The sequence below is a fragment of the Ipomoea triloba genome, chromosome 8, assembly GCF_003576645.1.
Source record: "Ipomoea triloba cultivar NCNSP0323 chromosome 8, ASM357664v1".
Taxonomy (NCBI): Eukaryota; Viridiplantae; Streptophyta; class Magnoliopsida; order Solanales; family Convolvulaceae; genus Ipomoea; species Ipomoea triloba.
Window position 1 is genome coordinate 4,901,188 of NC_044923.1, and position 17,955 is coordinate 4,919,142.

The 17,955-nt window shown below is 38.6% G+C and overlaps 2 protein-coding genes across 3 annotated transcripts; one reads left to right on the plus strand and one right to left on the minus strand.

The window, feature by feature from the left end:
- Positions 1-1,506: 1,506 nt before the first annotated feature.
- On the plus strand, positions 1,507-10,116 carry LOC116027929 (KH domain-containing protein HEN4-like). Of its 2 annotated transcripts, XR_004100026.1 has the most exons (10): positions 1,507-1,614; positions 1,916-2,631; positions 3,270-3,692; positions 4,026-4,280; positions 4,921-5,271; positions 5,527-5,606; positions 5,735-5,843; positions 7,154-7,311; positions 8,217-8,289; positions 9,155-10,116. XR_004100026.1 is itself a non-coding variant. In XM_031269712.1 (9 exons), exons 2-8 carry the CDS (start codon positions 1,927-1,929, stop codon positions 7,295-7,297), a joined length of 2,067 nt encoding a protein of 688 aa, XP_031125572.1. In that variant the 5' UTR covers positions 1,507-1,614; positions 1,916-1,926; the 3' UTR covers positions 7,298-7,311; positions 7,443-7,886. The 2 variants fall into 2 exon arrangements, 1 of the variants encoding a protein (XP_031125572.1); XM_031269712.1 differs by lacking the exons at positions 8,217-8,289; positions 9,155-10,116 and adding an exon at positions 7,443-7,886.
- Positions 8,967-17,065, minus strand: LOC116027930 (amino acid permease 6-like). The gene is made up of 7 exons (XM_031269713.1): positions 16,740-17,065; positions 16,405-16,638; positions 15,446-15,539; positions 12,972-13,186; positions 12,043-12,188; positions 9,651-9,878; positions 8,967-9,539 (listed from the first exon to the last, which is right to left on the minus strand). Exons 1-7 carry the CDS (start codon positions 16,834-16,836, stop codon positions 9,117-9,119), a joined length of 1,437 nt encoding a protein of 478 aa, XP_031125573.1. The 5' UTR covers positions 16,837-17,065; the 3' UTR covers positions 8,967-9,116.
- Positions 17,066-17,955: the final 890 nt, after the last annotated feature.

Here is a 17,955-nt window from a genome sequence, read left to right on the forward strand (position 1 = left end):
AAAAAGCCAAGTACCTTGTGGTCTGATGGCATCACTGTTACCATTCTAAATAGAAGGTCTCAGGTTCGAGTCCCATCACAATCAAAAATGTTGGTATTATCATGTTGTTTGAGCAGATACTATGTTTAGGGTTAGATTGTAGTACTAAAAAAAAAAAAAAGTTAAATAGTCTAAAGTAAATTGCTTGGTGGTATATTTTGATGTACATTACTAGAACAATTTATCCTACTTTATTTCATTAAGGAGCGTAATTAATTCTCAGAGAAAACTTGTATGCTCCAAAACAAGTTTTTTGATGAATTTTGATGTGCATTACTAGGGTAAGTTAACCATTACTAAAATAATATGCTCTAAATAGATGTTAAACCTTTTGCTAATTTCAATTATTATAATTATATTAACATATTATGTACATATCTTTCTAGTTAATTTTATTGGCATTAATCTATTGTGTAATTATTTCACAATTTTAAAAAAAAGTCATGTATCATGATTTTTTTTTATTTATAATTTCAATTATATAGTTGTAAAAACATCCATTACATGTCCTACAATAGTAGGATACCCGTTGACATGAAATAAAATTATAAATAAAAAAGTGTGATTATTTTGATTTTTGATCTATAATTAACTAAATAATTTTTTTTTAATACTACTAACTCTATTACAATGCAGTATCTGTTCATAACTACTTTCTCAACCTATTAAAGCACAAGAGTCAGTATTGACTCCACTGAGGCTCGAACGCACCACCTCCCGCATAAAAATAAGGGTTTGACTGAACCACAAAGTCCTTGGCAATTAACTAAATAAAAATAAAATAAGAACTCACTGTCCAAAGGACAAATCTTAAACAAATGGTAACATTGAATTGATCAAGTGAATGAGAATACTCACTTAAGATTTACTTTTAATGGTAGGATAGAAATTTGATGCCAGTAATGAACATTAGTAGTTTGAATTGCGCTCGTTGTGCATAAAAATGCCTTATCATGGGCCAAGAACGGGACTTTACGGCCTGACTTGTCTCGGTTGTTATGCCATGGACCAAGATGGACCCAAGTCCATGTTTACAATTTGAGAACTTAATGTTCACAGTTTTTGAACTCTATGTTCACAATTTTTGAACTCTATATTCATAATTTTTGAAGTGTATATTCACAATTACATAACTGTATATTAGTACTCTATATTCAATAGTATAACACAATTTTTAAATTTATATAACAAAATTGTGAATATAGAGTTAAAAATGGTAAATATAGAGTTCTAAAATTATGGACGAGTTCTAAAATTGTGAACATGACATAGGTCCACCTTGTAAGGTTTTCAAATTATGAATATGGACATGGGTCCACCTTATAAGATGGACAAATGTAGACCCGAGTCCATAGCATAATTTGTCATCTTATCATAAGCCGAGGTGAGGTCGTGGGTCCAAATATAATCCGACAAAGTGGGAAACCTTTGTTATCAATTTTATTAAAATATAAAAAACAAATAAAACACAAAATAACCCTAGATTTCCTTCACTCTCAGGAGCTCTTCCTCAATTCTGCATTTCAATCTCTCTCAAGGACTGAAGGATCAAGTTGGCACGCAGGCAGCACAAAGGCAAGTAGCTCCTTTAATCTTACATCCTATCGTCGTCTTTAGACTCCAATTTTTGCTTGTGGCTTTGCTTTGAGTTATCTGTTTCGTTCTGCTAAATTTACTACGATTGTGCATGTTTACCAAACCCTAAATGACCAATTTTCTAGGGCTTGGCATACAAATTTGAGCGCATTGATATGCAATTTTTGGATAAGTAGTAGTTTGTTTATAGATTATAGGTGTGCTCTGTCTTTGGTTTAAAGTATCTGATCTTATTTTATCTTTGTTTACCTATCTAATGGTTTACTACTTGCTTTTGTAGATTATCTAGACATGTCAGTAAAGTTAACACCTTCTAAGAGACCATATGATCGAAGCATTACAGAAACTAATGACAGAGGAAAGTGGCAAAAATCAGCTGGTTTAGGTTCAGAGAAATCACCATTGAAGACATCTGCTCCAAGCAAGTTTCTCCGTGTCCTCTGTCCTGTTTCAAGAATTGGATTTATCATTGGGGAAGATGGCAACATCCTTCCTGAAATAGGTCAGGCAACTGGTGCACAGGTTCGGGTTGAGGAAGCTATCCCTGGATGTGATGAGAGAGTGGTTGTTGTTTTAGGTTCGGGTGATAAAGATGGAGCAGGATCTGAGCAGCATGAGGCCAAGGTTGAGGAAACTGACACAAAAGATACGGACAATGAGTTGGCTGAAAATGATGGCAATGGCCAAAGTAAACAGTCTGCTGAGGTTGAAGACTCCAAATTGAGAAGAGAAATTTCAGCTATTCAGGAAGCTCTGTTGTGCTTATTTGAAAGAATGGTTAAAGAAGATTTGGAGAAGGACAGGGGAGATGATGAGGGTAATAATTCTTCCTTTTTAACTTTAAGGTTGCTCATATTCAGCAGCCAAGTGAACTGCTTGATGGGGAAAGGTGGTAGTGTCTTAAAGCAGATTTCGTCTGAGAGCGGGGCTGAGATACACATTCTTGCAAGGGAGAAACTTCCTCTTTGTGCTTCTTCATCTGATGATCTTGTTCAGGTGATTTTTTTTTTCCTGTAGTTTTAAGGCTAGATTCACATAGAAGCTATCCCAAAAGTAGAGCATTTTATAACAATAGTAATAAACAGAACTATGGTAACATTTTCTTATCATGTAGAAAATTTATGACAATGTCGCGGTTGTATAAATTTGTGGGGATTTATAACTTATTTGTGATGATATTCTAATGTTTGGTTTTAGTTGAACAACAGTTAACATGATAATAAAGAACCTTTGCATTGTGCTAAGAATATCAGTCTTGTTCATGAATTATTGGACAAATCTGTGGAAGCTTCAATGATCTGAAGTGCATACTCTATACTTTCTCTTGTGCATTTTACTTGTGGTCTTTAAATATATTTTTGAGAAATGAAATAGCTTGATTTAAATTGAAATCATTGGTTTTTCCTGATATGCATTAGGCAGTGCTGATTGCTGAGCTGAAAATTACCTGCATTTCTTTTTCTTTAATTTTGAATTTGCTTATATTTGTGGTCATCATGTTGGCTACCTCCCAGATGTGGTATATTAATCTATCAGAAGACTCAGTTCAAGTTTCTGTGCATTGACTGTCATTTCCAGGTAGCAGTAAGTTGTCCGGAATAAATGAACTTATATGGTTCTGTGTTTTATTACAGATTTCTGGGCAACATGGTGCTGTTAAGAAAGCTATTGAGTCTATTTCTCAACAACTTCTTGAAAGCTCCCCTCTGGAGCAAGATCCTTTGCCAGCCAATGCAAGTGGGCCCTCTTCTCAACCGTTTGGCCATCGCTTTTCTAGCCAGGATTCACAACCTCGACCAAATAATCCTTTCAATGGACCAAGACCTCCTTATTCTACTGGATATCATGATGGTGAAACTGGATTTCGTGGCCAAATGAATCCTCCTCAGGATGCCTTAACTTTCCGATTACTTTGTCCTGATGAAAAAGTGGGAGGCGTAATTGGAAAAGGAGGGAGTATAATCAAGACAATTCAACATGAGACTGGCTGTGAGATCCAAGTTCTAGAAGGTGCAGCTGATTCTGAAGATCGGATTATTGCCATATCTGGTTCGGTGGTATGACTTAAAACTGCTGCTTTATTTTTCTTTTCCCAATAAAATCTTCAGCTATAATGATGGGTTTGGCACATTCCTACCTAAATAATACTGACTTATCTAAGTCTAGAAAACAATACATGAGGCTATCAAAGAACTATATAAGAGCTCATGAGCAGCTACAGTGTTGATTTTGACCTATGATGCTTATGGTTCTTTGATTTTCTTTTCTTCTCTTTCTGGTGAAGTTGGTTTGGAGATTAACTTTACTTGAGCTCTCCATAATTGTATTCCTAAAATTTATCAGTTGATGATACAAGGAAACAAATATTTACATTTGTTCTATTCATGCAGCATCCACATGATAGGATATCTCCTCCACAAGATGCTGTCCTTCGTGTACAGTCCAGAATTTTTAGGGCTCTACCTGAAAGCAAGGACAACACAATGCTAGCAAAACTTCTTGTCTCCTCTAATCAAATTGGATGCCTTTTGGGCAAAGGTGGTTCTATTATTGCTGAAATGAGGAAATCAACTGGTGCTTATATTCGTATTCTGGGGAAGGATCAAACACCAAATTGTGCTTCTGAGAATGAGGAAGTAGTTCAGGTGATTAGGCATGGGACCATTTTTCAAAAAAAAAAAAGGCATGGGACCATGGTTGAAAAAATCGCTAGGCACTCCTTGGGCGCCAACATGTATTTTTTTAATTTTATTTAATTTTTAAAAATTTGTTAAATTTGTTAAAAAAATATTTTGAAGACTTGATAATTATAAACTATTTAATACTTTAATAGATAATACTAAAATATTAAATATTAACCTAAAAAACATCTAGGGTTTGAACGATTTAGGGTTATTTCGCTCAAAACGACGCCGCTTTGAGTGAAATAACCCATTTTTTAAAAAATGGAACAATAGCTAACTGGCCGACTAGGCAGCCGCCTAGACCACCGATTATGGTTATACGCTAGACGGCTGTCCTAACTCCTATGCGTATTGCCTAGGCGCGATTTTTGCAACAGTGCATGGTACTATGGGAGATGAGTTTATGTTTTGGTTTATTTTATTTTATTTTTCCTGCCTAAGAGGCTTACTAGTTTTTTTAAAATTAATAAGTCCTTATTCACACATTTCCCATTTAATTTGGTCTTATCCTGCTTCATACTGGGTCTCAAATGGGAACATGAGGGTGAAATATGGCTTTCACTGGCGCTGGACCTTAATTTTTTGTGCTTCTCTGTTGCAGGTAAATGGTGAATTTGATACAGTTCAAGAGGCTCTTTTTCAGATAACCTCAAGATTGCAGGAGCATTTCTTTCGTGATGCGTTTCCTTCTATGAATCGACCGACAAATCCTCGCTTTCTGGACCATATTCCTCTTCCTTCATACCGGGGAAGGAGGGAACTTTCTCCTGCTGGAATGTATCCTAGTATGGGTCCACCATTTCACCAGTTTGATGGCATTGGAGGCCTGCCTCCACGTGGTGGTTTCCATCCACATGATGATCGTCCTCCTTTTATGCCTAATTTTCACCGGTCAGGCGTCCGACCTCCTGTTTCTGAACGGATGCCATCTTCTGGACCTTGGGTTCCCCAGGTATCAACGTTCAATACCATTTTAAGTGATCCTTCTTTAATTATTCCTATTAATTAGTGAACATCTTTACTCTTTAGCTGAATTGTGTTTCTAGTGGTGCATACCCCCTGTTGCTTTTATAAGGTTGATGACTTGTGGAAAATACATTTGAACTGTTCTTATTATATTGTTGAATAACAAAAGGCACAATATGCTAAAATGGTAAATAGTTATTAACTTATTATTATCTTTCTAAATCTCTGAACTGGCATGCAGGGACTGATTGATGGTGGTGGTCCAATGGGCATGCCTGACTATGCAGCAGGTCCCCAGAGAAGAATTGGTGGATTTGGAGGGTTTGTGCTTCTACACACACAGCACTTTTTGCTCCTTTTTTTGCCTTTAGCAGTATTTAGTTTTAGTTTTCCATCATTACTTCTAATTCTTTTATATATGGGAGTAACATTAAATCTTATCATTTCAGGGGAAGTCCAGCTATTATAACTAGCACCAAGGTGGAAGTAGTTGTTCCTCGTTCTGTTGTTCCTGAAATCTATGGGGATGGTGGGGGATGTCTCAGACAAATATGTGAGGTGCAATTCTTAGTTCTGGATCTTTTTCTTTTGTTTTTCTTTCCTTATTATTATTAATTAATTTAGAGAAAAGGGTCAAATAGGCCCCTAAACTTTACATGAAAGTGCAATTAAACCCTTGAACTTTAAAAAAGTTCAATTAAACACTCAAACTTATCAAAATGAATCAAATAAGTCCGATTTACCCATTACCAATAGGTTAACGGTAAAATTTTCACCGTTGACCATCGTTATCCTCCGTTGACTGCCCTGACCACCATTCATCGCTGCGATTTAAAGAAAAAAACCAACCGCCGGCAACTGAACGGTTGCCTTATCCACCGGAGAAGACGACTGGCTTTCCAGTTGGCGCTGATTGGTCTTCTCCAGGGGAGAAGCTGACTGATTGGTCTCTTCCAAACACATAAAATTAGATGAATCGAAGGTTGGATCTCTAGTCTTACCCCTCGTCGGTCGTCGTAGGCAGTCCACGGCTCTCCACGATAATGGTGAGCAGTCCATTCCCACTTGCCTGAGTCAAATCGTCGCTTGGTGTGGTCAATGGGGTTTTAGCGTCGTCGTCTAAGGTGGACGACCAAAATTCAGATCGCAGATCTAGAGCTGGACACGCCAAATCTGAGAAAAATAGTCAAACAACAAAGCAAGGCCACTAGAAAATCAACTAAAAATACACAGAACATGTAGGAATTGAAAAAGGAAAGAAAGAACCAGTTAAATCTCTCATGCAAGAGAGAATAGGTCAAAATCACCAATCTAAATCCTAAAGCAGTTGGGATTTTTTGTAGAAGAAAATGTCTAGAGAATCAATTCAACCACCGCCATGGTCTATCTGCCATCGTCGTGGCCAATTCCATCGCCTCCATGATAGAACCCTCACGAACGAGAGAATAGAGTACAAAATCACTGGTCAATTTCTTTTTTTCTTCAATATATGGCAGTCACCGGTAGCCGTCGCCGAAATTTTTGTCGGAATTTTCACCGGAAACCTAATAACCAGTCATTCCTGGTGGATGACCGGTTATTGGGTTTATATGCACCAAAATGAGAAGTTCAAATGTTTAATTGTACCTTTTCAAAGTTGAAGGGCTTAATTGCACTTTCGTGTAAAGTTTAAGGGCCTATTTGATCCTTTTCCCATTAATTTATTATTTTTTGGGGGTGGGTGGTGGGAGCATCTCCTTGAATTTGATTTTAATTTTACATTATGAAGCTGGCATTTGATTTCCAAATAACTATCTTAGTCACTTCTTTTATTTGATAAGTCTCCTTTAGCGAGAAGGGTTAATAGCCTTAAGTTTGTACTTTGCTAGATTTCTGATGCAAAAGTTATCATTAATGATCCCAAGCCTGGAGCAACAGAGGCTATGATAATTATATCTGGAACACCTGAGCAAACAAATGCTGCGCAGTCTCTTATTCAGGCATTTGTGATGCTTGAGACAGAAGCAGCATGATTTTTGATACTAAGGTAATATCCTGATCTTGCAGATAGTAAGCTTTAAATAGTCTGTGTGTTTGAGGCGATTTGTAGCAGTCATTTTGTATTCGAACACTTGTTATCGTATAAGACTCAATTTGTTCTAATAATACTTCCAACAGAGCTGAAGGGGATCTATGGTGACTGGCGAATGCAAAACCCATAATTTATGGTTTAAATCAAATCATTCTCCACCTACTGCTGGGAACTAACACAAACTGTCATGAATCTCCCGGCACCTCATGGACTGGACGACATTTCAGTATTTCTTGAAGGGCTTGTTTGAGCAGTGAAACATGGATTTTGTTGTCACAGAACCTTAAAACAAAAACTAGGATGCTTTTGATAGTTCAAATTTAATGAATTTTTGGGTAGGAGATGGAAGGGTCTGGAATTCGTTACTAGTTTGGTCCCATAACTCTTCCTGGATTAGCTAGCATGTATTATAGAACTCCAAATTTACAATGAGCCCATGATTTGTGGCCGTTTTGTTAAAGTTTCCATCTCATTGACTTTTATTTCCTTCTTGAAGACTAAATGCAAATTTCCTTATGGTTTTATATTCCTCCATTATGCAATACTTTCATGAACAGGTACCCATATTTTACTCCTTATATGAATATATGATATGTTGCATGGAATGTTTAATGTGAATAAGTTATTTACTAAGTTGAACAATTACTTTTCAACCTAAGAAATGCTTCCAGCTTCTGATGGATTTCTGGTTGTGGCTTTGTTTAAGGCTCTGTCTACAACATATTGCTGAAGTGCACACGTATATAAAATAGAAAAGATTGATCTCATCTTATACCAAATGGCTGTGGATAGGTGATACAGAAGAAGAAATCTCTATCTGGTTACTTTTGCATTTAACAAATTTGCTTTGTGGCTTTCAGTTGTTTGGCAGCCATGATTCGAATGTTCTGCTGTGGTTTACACATTTACATCTAGGTTCCTTTTGAGATGAAGGTACATTCATTTCCTTCCTTGACTTCAGAATTTGTTATCATTTATGTGTAAAGCTTCTACTTTTCCTTTTAGACCATTGAAATCATTTAGGTCACATCTGAATTCATATATTCATTTTATTGGGCGGAGGCCTGAATGCCCAAGTCCAGAATCTTGCTACCACTACCAGCTGGAGGTGTCAAATGGACGGGCTAGTCCGAAGTCCAATGAATATGTAAACAGTAAACCTGTAAAGCTAATTTAGAAATAAAACATAACTTAAATGAGTTGATATATAATTTTTAATATTTATTAAAAATTTTCGGGCTATGGACTGAGCCGGACTTTAATTTTTATTTTTTGGACCGGGCTAACCCCGGTCCGAAATCTAATTGGACTGGGCAAAACTAAACGAGCCAATGGTGGGCCAGATCGGGCTGGCCCAAACCTGCCCGTTGACACCTCTACTACCCGCTGATGCTGGTTGTTACACACAGAAAAATATAGTTTCGCCTCCACTATTAGCTTTAGCGTAGTAGTAAGTGCTTAATCCACTATTAGCTTTACCATAGTAGTAAGTGCTTAATCCTATAATATATTCATGCTGTAACTCCTGTAAGTTTTGTGGTGTATGAAACAAATAGCTTAGATGATCTTTCCTTTGTATTGAATCATTCTTAATTGGAACTTATGGCAAGTTCTGCTTAACCCTTCCATAAATTTCACATTGCATAATAAATTTTTTGAAAATCACTACATTGCAGTTCACTACCAATGAACTAGCTAGTTCTTAACTTATTTCATAACATACATTACATTTTCACAAGTTCATTACTTTGTTCGGCTACTCATTGAGCTTTGAAAGGTTTGTATGTCTTGACATCAGACGCGAGCCCTTGAATGGATCCAGCAGCAGCGACGAGCGATACAACGAGGCAAGTCCAGCTCAGGATCTTCAGCCATATCCATCTGAACGAGTACTTGGGGATCTTGGCCTGCGCGATGTGCATCTCAATCGGAAAGTAGACGGTGAGTGGATAGAACGAGGCTGCCCCAATCAGCCCCAAGAAGTCGTTGAAGAATGGGAATATCATTGCGACCACGGCTGTGACTATGACATAACATGATCTCCACACCAGCCTGAAGAAGTTGATGGAGTAAGTGCCGAAGCACGGAACATTCACATCATATTCTGTGGTTATGAATTTGTTGTCTGGCCATCTCTGTCTGCAGCGAGACTCGACGAAGCTGAATATTGGTTGGCAAAAAACCTGGAAACAGAGAGGTTAGATTCATGAGTTCATCAGATCATTGTTGCAGACAAGTAAATGCTACTGGAAAACACTAAACCGCATATGATCAATGAACTGTGTGTGTGTTACCTGGTAAGCTCCGATGAGATGGATGGCGATGCAGACGTTGGCGAAGTCGATCAGCCAGAAGGGCTCGTAGAAGCCGAAACCGGTGAGGAAGTTGCCGGGAGCATTGTTTCCAAACGCGGCGTAGCCAAGGCAACCACATAGGACATAGAACATTGTGGTTGTGGTCACTCCAACCCCAGATGCTTTCTTCATTACCTTGTTTTCTGGTGGGTGTGATCTCAATGTGTCCTGCAATCACATTTTGACCCATTATTTCATCTTTTACTAGATCTCATGAAGACCGATCAAAACTCAGTTGGATTAGTTAGTTTCAAGCAGAAAGGATCAAAACTCAGTTGGATTAGTTAGTTTCAAGCAGAAAGAATCCGATTACTCGGGTCTAACTGGATTCAACTTTTAAATTTTCGCGACTCATTTCAAACACTCTACTAATCTGGTTGGTCATGCTATAACTCCCATTCCGGTATTTCCTAACATTTCAATTATCACGCATGTCCTTAACCATTATCAATTGGTCCCCTATTTTAACATATTTGTCTCCTTTTGCCACTACTATGGACAAAAACTCTAATTGGCATAACTGTTTCGAACCATAGCCTCGCGTACAAGCCACTATAGCCCGGGTTGTAACAATGACTCGATAAGTACTAATCGTTTGGCTTATCTATTTCCAACCATAGCCTCGCGTACAAGCCACTATAGCTTGCCCCGGTTGTAACAATGACTCGATAAGTATTAATCGTTATGCTGTCGTCTAGTCATAGGTAAAAAGAGGATGTTACTTAGACCAAAATTTTCATAAAAACTTAGCCACAAAAGTTTGGTGTATCCATTGCCAAACACTCATGTGTTGTGTATGTTGTTAAATATGTAGGGGCCCACGTAGATCACCATATCCGTCCACTGCATCAGATCAAAGTTGTGATAAGATCGAGCACGTCCATAACATCTAGTGAAAAAGGCCATACCATTTGGTGGCCCAACAAACCAAAACTAGTGGTCCATCTATGATATATGAAAACGTCCATAATGAAGAATTACACAGTCCCACTTATATTCACATCCTGCGAGATAAGATTTATTTAATTTTTTTTTTGAAAAACAAGACTTATTTATTTGAGTCTCAACAAATTGACGACTAGTAAATAAAAATATTTACTTTCTGTGAGAACGAACACGTTAGGTATAGCAAAATAGTCAAATAGATATAATTCCTCTAAACAATCAAACTAGCAAAACATTAATTACAAATTGAGTTGTTGACAAAAAAGTTTATCCTTCTAATTTAAAGTGATAACAATCCGTGAACCAAATAGCCCTTTAGGGTGAGAAAATTCCACCTATGCAAGAAAATAATTATCTAATGTAATTTTCACTAATTAATATCGTGACCGACCATTTACTTATTAACTAACTTTATTAATTCATTTGTACTTTTGAGTTAAATAACCTCGCTCGTAATTTTCCAATATTGGAAAGCCCAAATTTTCTTCAATATTAATTCTTCAAGTAGACTTATAAGTTACTCCGTATAACATTAATTAAATAATAAAGTGATCTTTGTCCGTTCCAATAAACTAATCAGACTTTCAGATCAAACAGCATCTTCGTTTCATTCACACGATGTGTCATTGTTATTTATGATTTTTTAAAATTACGTGGACCTAAGTAAAAATGCACCTCACGTTACAAAAGATGTTCAAGATCTATATATAGCGAAGTTTCATGCATGCACCACCTCATATATAAATTCTAATAATTACGCTGCAAGACTATATATGTGGCTACCTTCTATATATATATATATATATAATAGGGCCATAATCAGGTGTGGCCGCCCCTTAACGTGCGGTCAGTGCTGCCGCACTACTATGTATACAAATATACATCACTCAATGTTAGAAAATGAATCACCCAAATATGCATCATTTGGTAGACATCACCAAAAAACAAATCACTAGATATACAAATATACACCACACAGCGTTAGCAAATGCACCATTAGGGACAGGGGAGTTATGGTGTATTATTTTGGGTGTGGTGTATTTTTTGGTATTTTTGTGTATTTTCATAGTGGTGTATTTTTTAACATTGAGTGGTGCGAATCGCACCAATCGCAAGAGAAGGCCCGGCCACATTTGAACGCGCGCGCGCGCGCACACACATATATGTATGTATGTATATAGACGCATTTTTTAAAAATTTAATATTTCCACCATTATAAAACTGTTCCTATTTGAGAGAGTCCATTCGTGCCACTAGACCACAAAATTATTTATTATAATTATGGAAAGTTATATCTTGTAGGCTTGTAGTAGAATTTTATAAAAAATACTGAGATGGTAAAAATTTTGGTAAAGGATAAGTAGTAGGGTGAGGGTGAAAGGCTTGCCTGTATCTCGATGAGGACGGTTGAGTAAGCATAGGCAAAAGCAATATCACCAATGGCTTGGAAGCTTCTCCACACTTTCTCACTCCCTGATACATCAACCCCTATTGTCACCCCTGTCAAGCTTGTACTTACATGCCTCCCATGAACTTCACAACACCAAAATTATATATTCTCATTAATTCATATAATTAATCACCACAAAACACTACAAAAACTCTTATTGAGAAGAGGTCTATACGATCAAGAAGTTTAATTTAACACTCTGTCTATGAAAAATATGATAATTTAAGGAAATAAAATTACGTCTTTCCTATTAGTTATAGCCTATAGCTTTTGACGTAAGCGTCTGATCTAACAATATTAGAGCCAAGTCATGAATTCGAATCACAACAATAGTAAATTCAATTGTATAGTGTTGAGAACGGAGGAGGGGGAATCGTTGGACAAAAGCTGGTGAAAGGCCAAGTCCAATACTAGCTAACTATAACCCGCTAGGCTACTAGTTATAGCCTATAGGTCTTATTTGGTAACATAGTTAGTTTATCAACTAATTTTGACTTATTGACTACTATTAACAGTTTGACTTGGTCAAACAACTAATATAAGTGTTTTGATTAATTAGTCTTTTGTAACTACTCATTGCTTCAAAACACTAAAATTCAAAAAACTGCTTAAAGCAGCTTTTTGAAAAAGTCATTTTAAATGTGATCAGGTATCCGCTAACACTTAATTTATCAATCATCTTTTTACAATCAACTAATACTATCAAGTATCAACTAATCAAACACATTAATCCAATCAGCTAACAGTTATTTACCACACCCCCTTATAATTTTTGGCGCAGATGTATGTGGTATATATTAAGCCTACAATAGGGATGGGCATGCAGGTGAAGTGGATGCGTTAGATTTGGTGGTTTAGATGTATACCTGCGACCTTAGCAATGGATAGGGCAAGGCCAATAGATGAATAAGCGAAAGACATGACAGCTGCGAGAATAGAGAGCCATGATAATTCATGGAAATTAGGAATCTGGCTGAGAACAATCTGGATTCCCGCAAATATTATCATGAATGGATAGTTCGATATCGCACACGCCGCCTCATGACCGTATCTATGGTAGCAGTTTGACTTTCTCACCGCCCTGCCATCAATACCATCTCAAAATCAATATATCAATTAATAATATTTATTATTATTATTATTATTATTATTATTATTATTATTATTATGTATCATTTAAAAGTTGTAACTTTTAGTTGTTTTTAGTATGTATATATAAAACAAAATAATAAATAATTCGAGGTGATAAAACAATATCACGTGCTTGGCAGTATCGTTGCTTACAACAAAGTTAATATCTTTTAAAATGTTAGTAATTATATTGTCAGTGTTATAGAAGTAGTGTATGGTTTTAATAGCCCTATCTTGTAAACTACATAATAAAGAATAGAAATTGATGCTATATTCTTCAATTCCTTTGTCGGTCTAAATTTCTCTCATAATATTGTTTTTTAATCGATCAATTTACAAACAACTAATAAATATATATAGTTATGTAAGATATTTACGGAATTTTTTTTAATATATTAGGCATGATTAAAAAAATCGCTAGACGCTCATCAAGTTCTCGGAAAACTCCTAGGCGGGGATTAATCGGGGTTCTCGGAAAACTCCTAGGCCCAGATTAATCAGCCGCCTAGGCGTTTATGTATTTTTTATTTTTTAAAAATTTGTATATATATATTTTAATTTTTAAGACTTTATAATTATAAACTATTTAATACTTTAATAGTTAATACTAAAATATTAAATATTAAATATTAACCTAGTTGGTGCGTAGGCGGCCTAGTCGACGCCTAGGAGACTAGGCGGTGCTTAAGCGACTTAGTCGGCCACCTAACTGGTTAGCGGCCTAGTCGACGCCTAGGAGACTAGGCGGTGCTTAAGCGGCTTAGTCGGCCACCTAACTGGTCAGCGGCCTAGTCGACGCCTAGGAGACTAGGCGGTGCTTAAGCGGCTTAGTCGGCCACCTAACTGGTCAGCGGCCTAGTCGACGCCTAGGAGACTAGGCGGTGCTTAAGCGGCTTAGTCGGCCACCTAACTGGTCAGCGGCCTAGTCGACGCCTAGGAGACTAGGCGGTGCTTAAGCGGCTTAGTCGGCCACCTAACTGGTCAGCGGCCTAGTCGACGCCTAGGAGACTAGGCGGTGCTTAAGCGGCTTAGTCGGCCACCTAACTGGTCAGCGGCCTAGTCGACGCCTAGGAGACTAGGCGGTGCTTAAGCGGCTTAGTCGGCCACCTAACTGGTCAGCGGCCTAGTCGACGCCTAGGAGACTAGGCGGTGCTTAAGCGGCTTAGTCGGCCACCTAACTGGTCAGCGGCCTAGTCGACGCCTAGGAGACTAGGCGGTGCTTAAGCGGCTTAGTCGGCCACCTAACTGGTCAGCGGCCTAGTCGACGCCTAGGAGACTAGGCGGTGCTTAAGCGGCTTAGTCGGCCACCTAACTGGTCAGCGGCCTAGTCGACGCCTAGGAGACTAGGCGGTGCTTAAGCGGCTTAGTCGGCCACCTAACTGGTCAGCGGCCTAGTCGACGCCTAGGAGACTAGGCGGTGCTTAAGCGGCTTAGTCGGCCACCTAACTGGTCAGCGGCCTAGTCGACGCCTAGGAGACTAGGCGGTGCTTAAGCGGCTTAGTCGGCCACCTAACTGGTCAGCGGCCTAGTCGACGCCTAGGAGACTAGGCGGTGCTTAAGCGGCTTAGTCGGCCACCTAACTGGTCAGCGGCCTAGTCGACGCCTAGGAGACTAGGCGGTGCTTAAGCGGCTTAGTCGGCCACCTAACTGGTCAGCGGCCTAGTCGACGCCTAGGAGACTAGGCGGTGCTTAAGCGGCTTAGTCGGCCACCTAACTGGTCAGCGGCCTAGTCGACGCCTAGGAGACTAGGCGGTGCTTAAGCGGCTTAGTCGGCCACCTAACTGGTCAGCGGCCTAGTCGACGCCTAGGAGACTAGGCGGTGCTTAAGCGGCTTAGTCGGCCACCTAACTGGTCAGCGGCCTAGTCGACGCCTAGGAGACTAGGCGGTGCTTAAGCGGCTTAGTCGGCCACCTAACTGGTCAGCGGCCTAGTCGACGCCTAGGAGACTAGGCGGTGCTTAAGCGGCTTAGTCGGCCACTTAACTGGTCAGCGGCCTAGACCATCGATTATGGTGATACACTTGACGGCCGGTTAGCATCTAGGCAGCAATTAATCGATGCCTAGCGGGATTTTTGCAACAATGATATTAGGAATATTATGCTAAATTGACAGAGTGGAAATAAAAGGAAAAGAGTGAAAAAGTGGAGGGAATAAATCTAAACTTTAGGGCAGAAAGGTAAAAAGTGGAGGGGTAATTTGGGGAACTTACACCATGCTGATAGATGCAGTTATAGTGTAACCAATAGTAATCCCTACGAGATTTGCATACTGAGCCAGCCCACAGAGTTGCACCTTCACACCTCCTTCAAAAAACACCAAATTAAATGCCAAAAACACCCCATTAATATCTCATCTCTGTCCCTCTGATCGAAATGTAGTTGGGAATTTAAGGAATTTAATTCAATCCTTTTTATTTATTAAGAATTAATCACACCTGGGGAATGGGTTTCACTGATAGCCAGCCACGTATGTAACTCTTTGACTCATAAACTCCGACATTAGAAAAATAAAATAATTTTATAAAACATGACACTATAACCGCTTTTGTCCTACTTATAAAAATGAAAACTCTAGATACGGTTATAGAAACATTTTAGTCTTATTTGATAAATAAAAAATAGTTAGTTTATCAGTCAATTTTAATTTATTTAATCACTATTAATTATTTGATTTGGTTAAAAAAATCAATACACGTGCTTGATAAATTAACATTTTATAATAAAATTTAAAAAGTTGCTCAAAGTAATTTTTTCAAATAGACTTTTGAAAAAAAAATATACCAAACAACTATCAACTAATCACTAATTTATCAAACACCTTTTACAATCAATTAATGTTATCACCTAATTATACCTTCTAACCCAATCAGCTATCGACTAACAGGGTCATAGTAAAATAAAACTACACTTTTTAAGGATAACTTTATTCAAGTCGATTAAGGATACAAACATATAATTATAAAGTCATAAATTCGAATCTAATTATTTTTTGTTTCAATCAGTCAAGTATGAATAATTTGAACTGATTTATCTTTTTGTTCTCATTTACTAACTAAGGTCATAAAACAAGTGCATATTCTCGAATAGGGACTGAGAGTAGAGTTTCAGGTAAAAAAGAGAATAATTTAAGGGATAATTGGGAAAAGATGAGAGATAGGATTTTATTTACCTAGGTGAGAGCGGACGACGTCCATGTAAGTATAGTTTCTCTTGCCGGCGGTAGGGCCGGGAGAGCGGTAGCAGTCGGCGAGCAAGGTGGAGGTGAAGTAAGTGATGAAAGAAAAGGCCATGAGAACGGCGGGGCCGGCGACCCAACCCAGCTGAGCTATAGCCCATGCTAAAGACAGCACGCCGGAGCCTATCACGGCCGTGATTATGTGGGCACTCGCCGTCAGCAACGTCCCTTCAAATTCAAACCCACAAACAACCAATATTATCGAACAAGATACAAAAACACAACCTCGTACACGTACACTACATATACTATGTATAATAATGTTTTACCGGTTCTTTTGTGTCGCCCGTCGTCGTCGAAATTCTTTTGGATTTCCCCATTCTCTAGGGACTGCTCCACATACATGGGATTCTTGTCTCCTGCCATTGCGAATGATGTTTCTTTTTTCTCCTGCCTTAGATTGTATGTGTGGTTTACTGATCTCTTCACCACTACTCTAGCAATGCGGGGAATATGGGGTGGATGGATGGGTATATATGGAGATTGGGAGCAAAGTGTTTGACTTATAAAAATAATATTTGGAGAGAGAGAGAGAGAGAGAGAGAGAGAGAGAGAGAGAGAGAGAGAGAGAGAGGGAGGGAGGGAGAGGGGGTGATAGATTGATAGAGGGGAGTTGGAAGTCAAAGGTAGAGTAAGCTAAGGAGGAAATTAAAGTATAATTTTGTATTGTAAAACTTGAAGAAGTAGTGTAATGATTGTGAGGATTTTGCACCCTTGAAAGTGCTTTTATATGGTCGTGTGTATGGTGTTCAACAACGCCCCACATCGATCAACTAACGGTGTTACACTTTTTTTTTACAACTTAAAAATTCATCACAATTTTTATTTTACTTTTCGAGATTATTTTTGATGGATATATTAAAAATGGAACAAACAGGCCAAAAAAACGAGTAAGGAGGACTCAAGCGGATTCGGAGTCCCAAGGTTGAGCCCTATGCTTGACCCGGACTGCCCTAGGACAAGGCCTCAGCTACGGGCCTCGGCCATGAGGGCTCGGCTATGAGGCCTCATCCATGAGAGCTCGGCCATGAGGACTTGGCCATAGGGGCTCGGCTACGAGGTCTCGGCCATAGGACCTCGGCGGCGGCCATGAGGGCTCGGCGGGTCAATTCGTAGGTCCGGTCGCGAGGCCGGGCACGGTCAAGGGCGGTTGTAACCGTTTTGTCCTATTTAGGGGACGGTTGTAACCGCTCCCTCCTATTTAAGGGGGCGGTTACAAGATCTTAGTAGTATAAAATTCATATTTTGTCTCATTAAGAGGCGGAGATTCCTATCTTTTTTGTCCTAACTTACTCTTGTTCATAATTTAAAAAAGGGTTATACAGTGCATTTTCTAAAAGGAAATGCATTATATTTAGAGTGCGTTTTAGATGTCTAATAGAATTGTTTGGGTCAAAATTAAGAAATGTGAATTTTGTATATAGGGAAGGGTTCAGGTGCGGTTATATCTTCCTGCGCGGTTGTGCGGTACTGCGGTATTTACCT

What these genes read in the sequence shown, in the direction of transcription:
- LOC116027930 (XM_031269713.1), bottom strand. Translation starts at nt 16,836, where the DNA reads ATGGCAGGAGACAAGAATCCCATGTATGTGGAGCAGTCCCTAGAGAAT. An exon ending in CGGGCGACACAAAAGAACCG is followed by an intron (nt 16,639 to 16,739) that starts GTAAAACATTAT and finishes TTGAATTTGAAG; the next exon opens with GGACGTTGCTGACGGCGAGT. An exon ending in ATCCATTGCTAAGGTCGCAG is followed by an intron (nt 12,189 to 12,971) that starts GTATACATCTAA and finishes GGTGTTGTGAAG; the next exon opens with TTCATGGGAGGCATGTAAGT.
- LOC116027929 (XM_031269712.1), top strand. Translation starts at nt 1,927, where the DNA reads ATGTCAGTAAAGTTAACACCTTCTAAGAGACCATATGATCGAAGCATT. An exon ending in CTGGACCTTGGGTTCCCCAG is followed by an intron (nt 5,272 to 5,526) that starts GTATCAACGTTC and finishes ACTGGCATGCAG; the next exon opens with GGACTGATTGATGGTGGTGG. An exon ending in AGAATTGGTGGATTTGGAGG is followed by an intron (nt 5,607 to 5,734) that starts GTTTGTGCTTCT and finishes TTATCATTTCAG; the next exon opens with GGGAAGTCCAGCTATTATAA.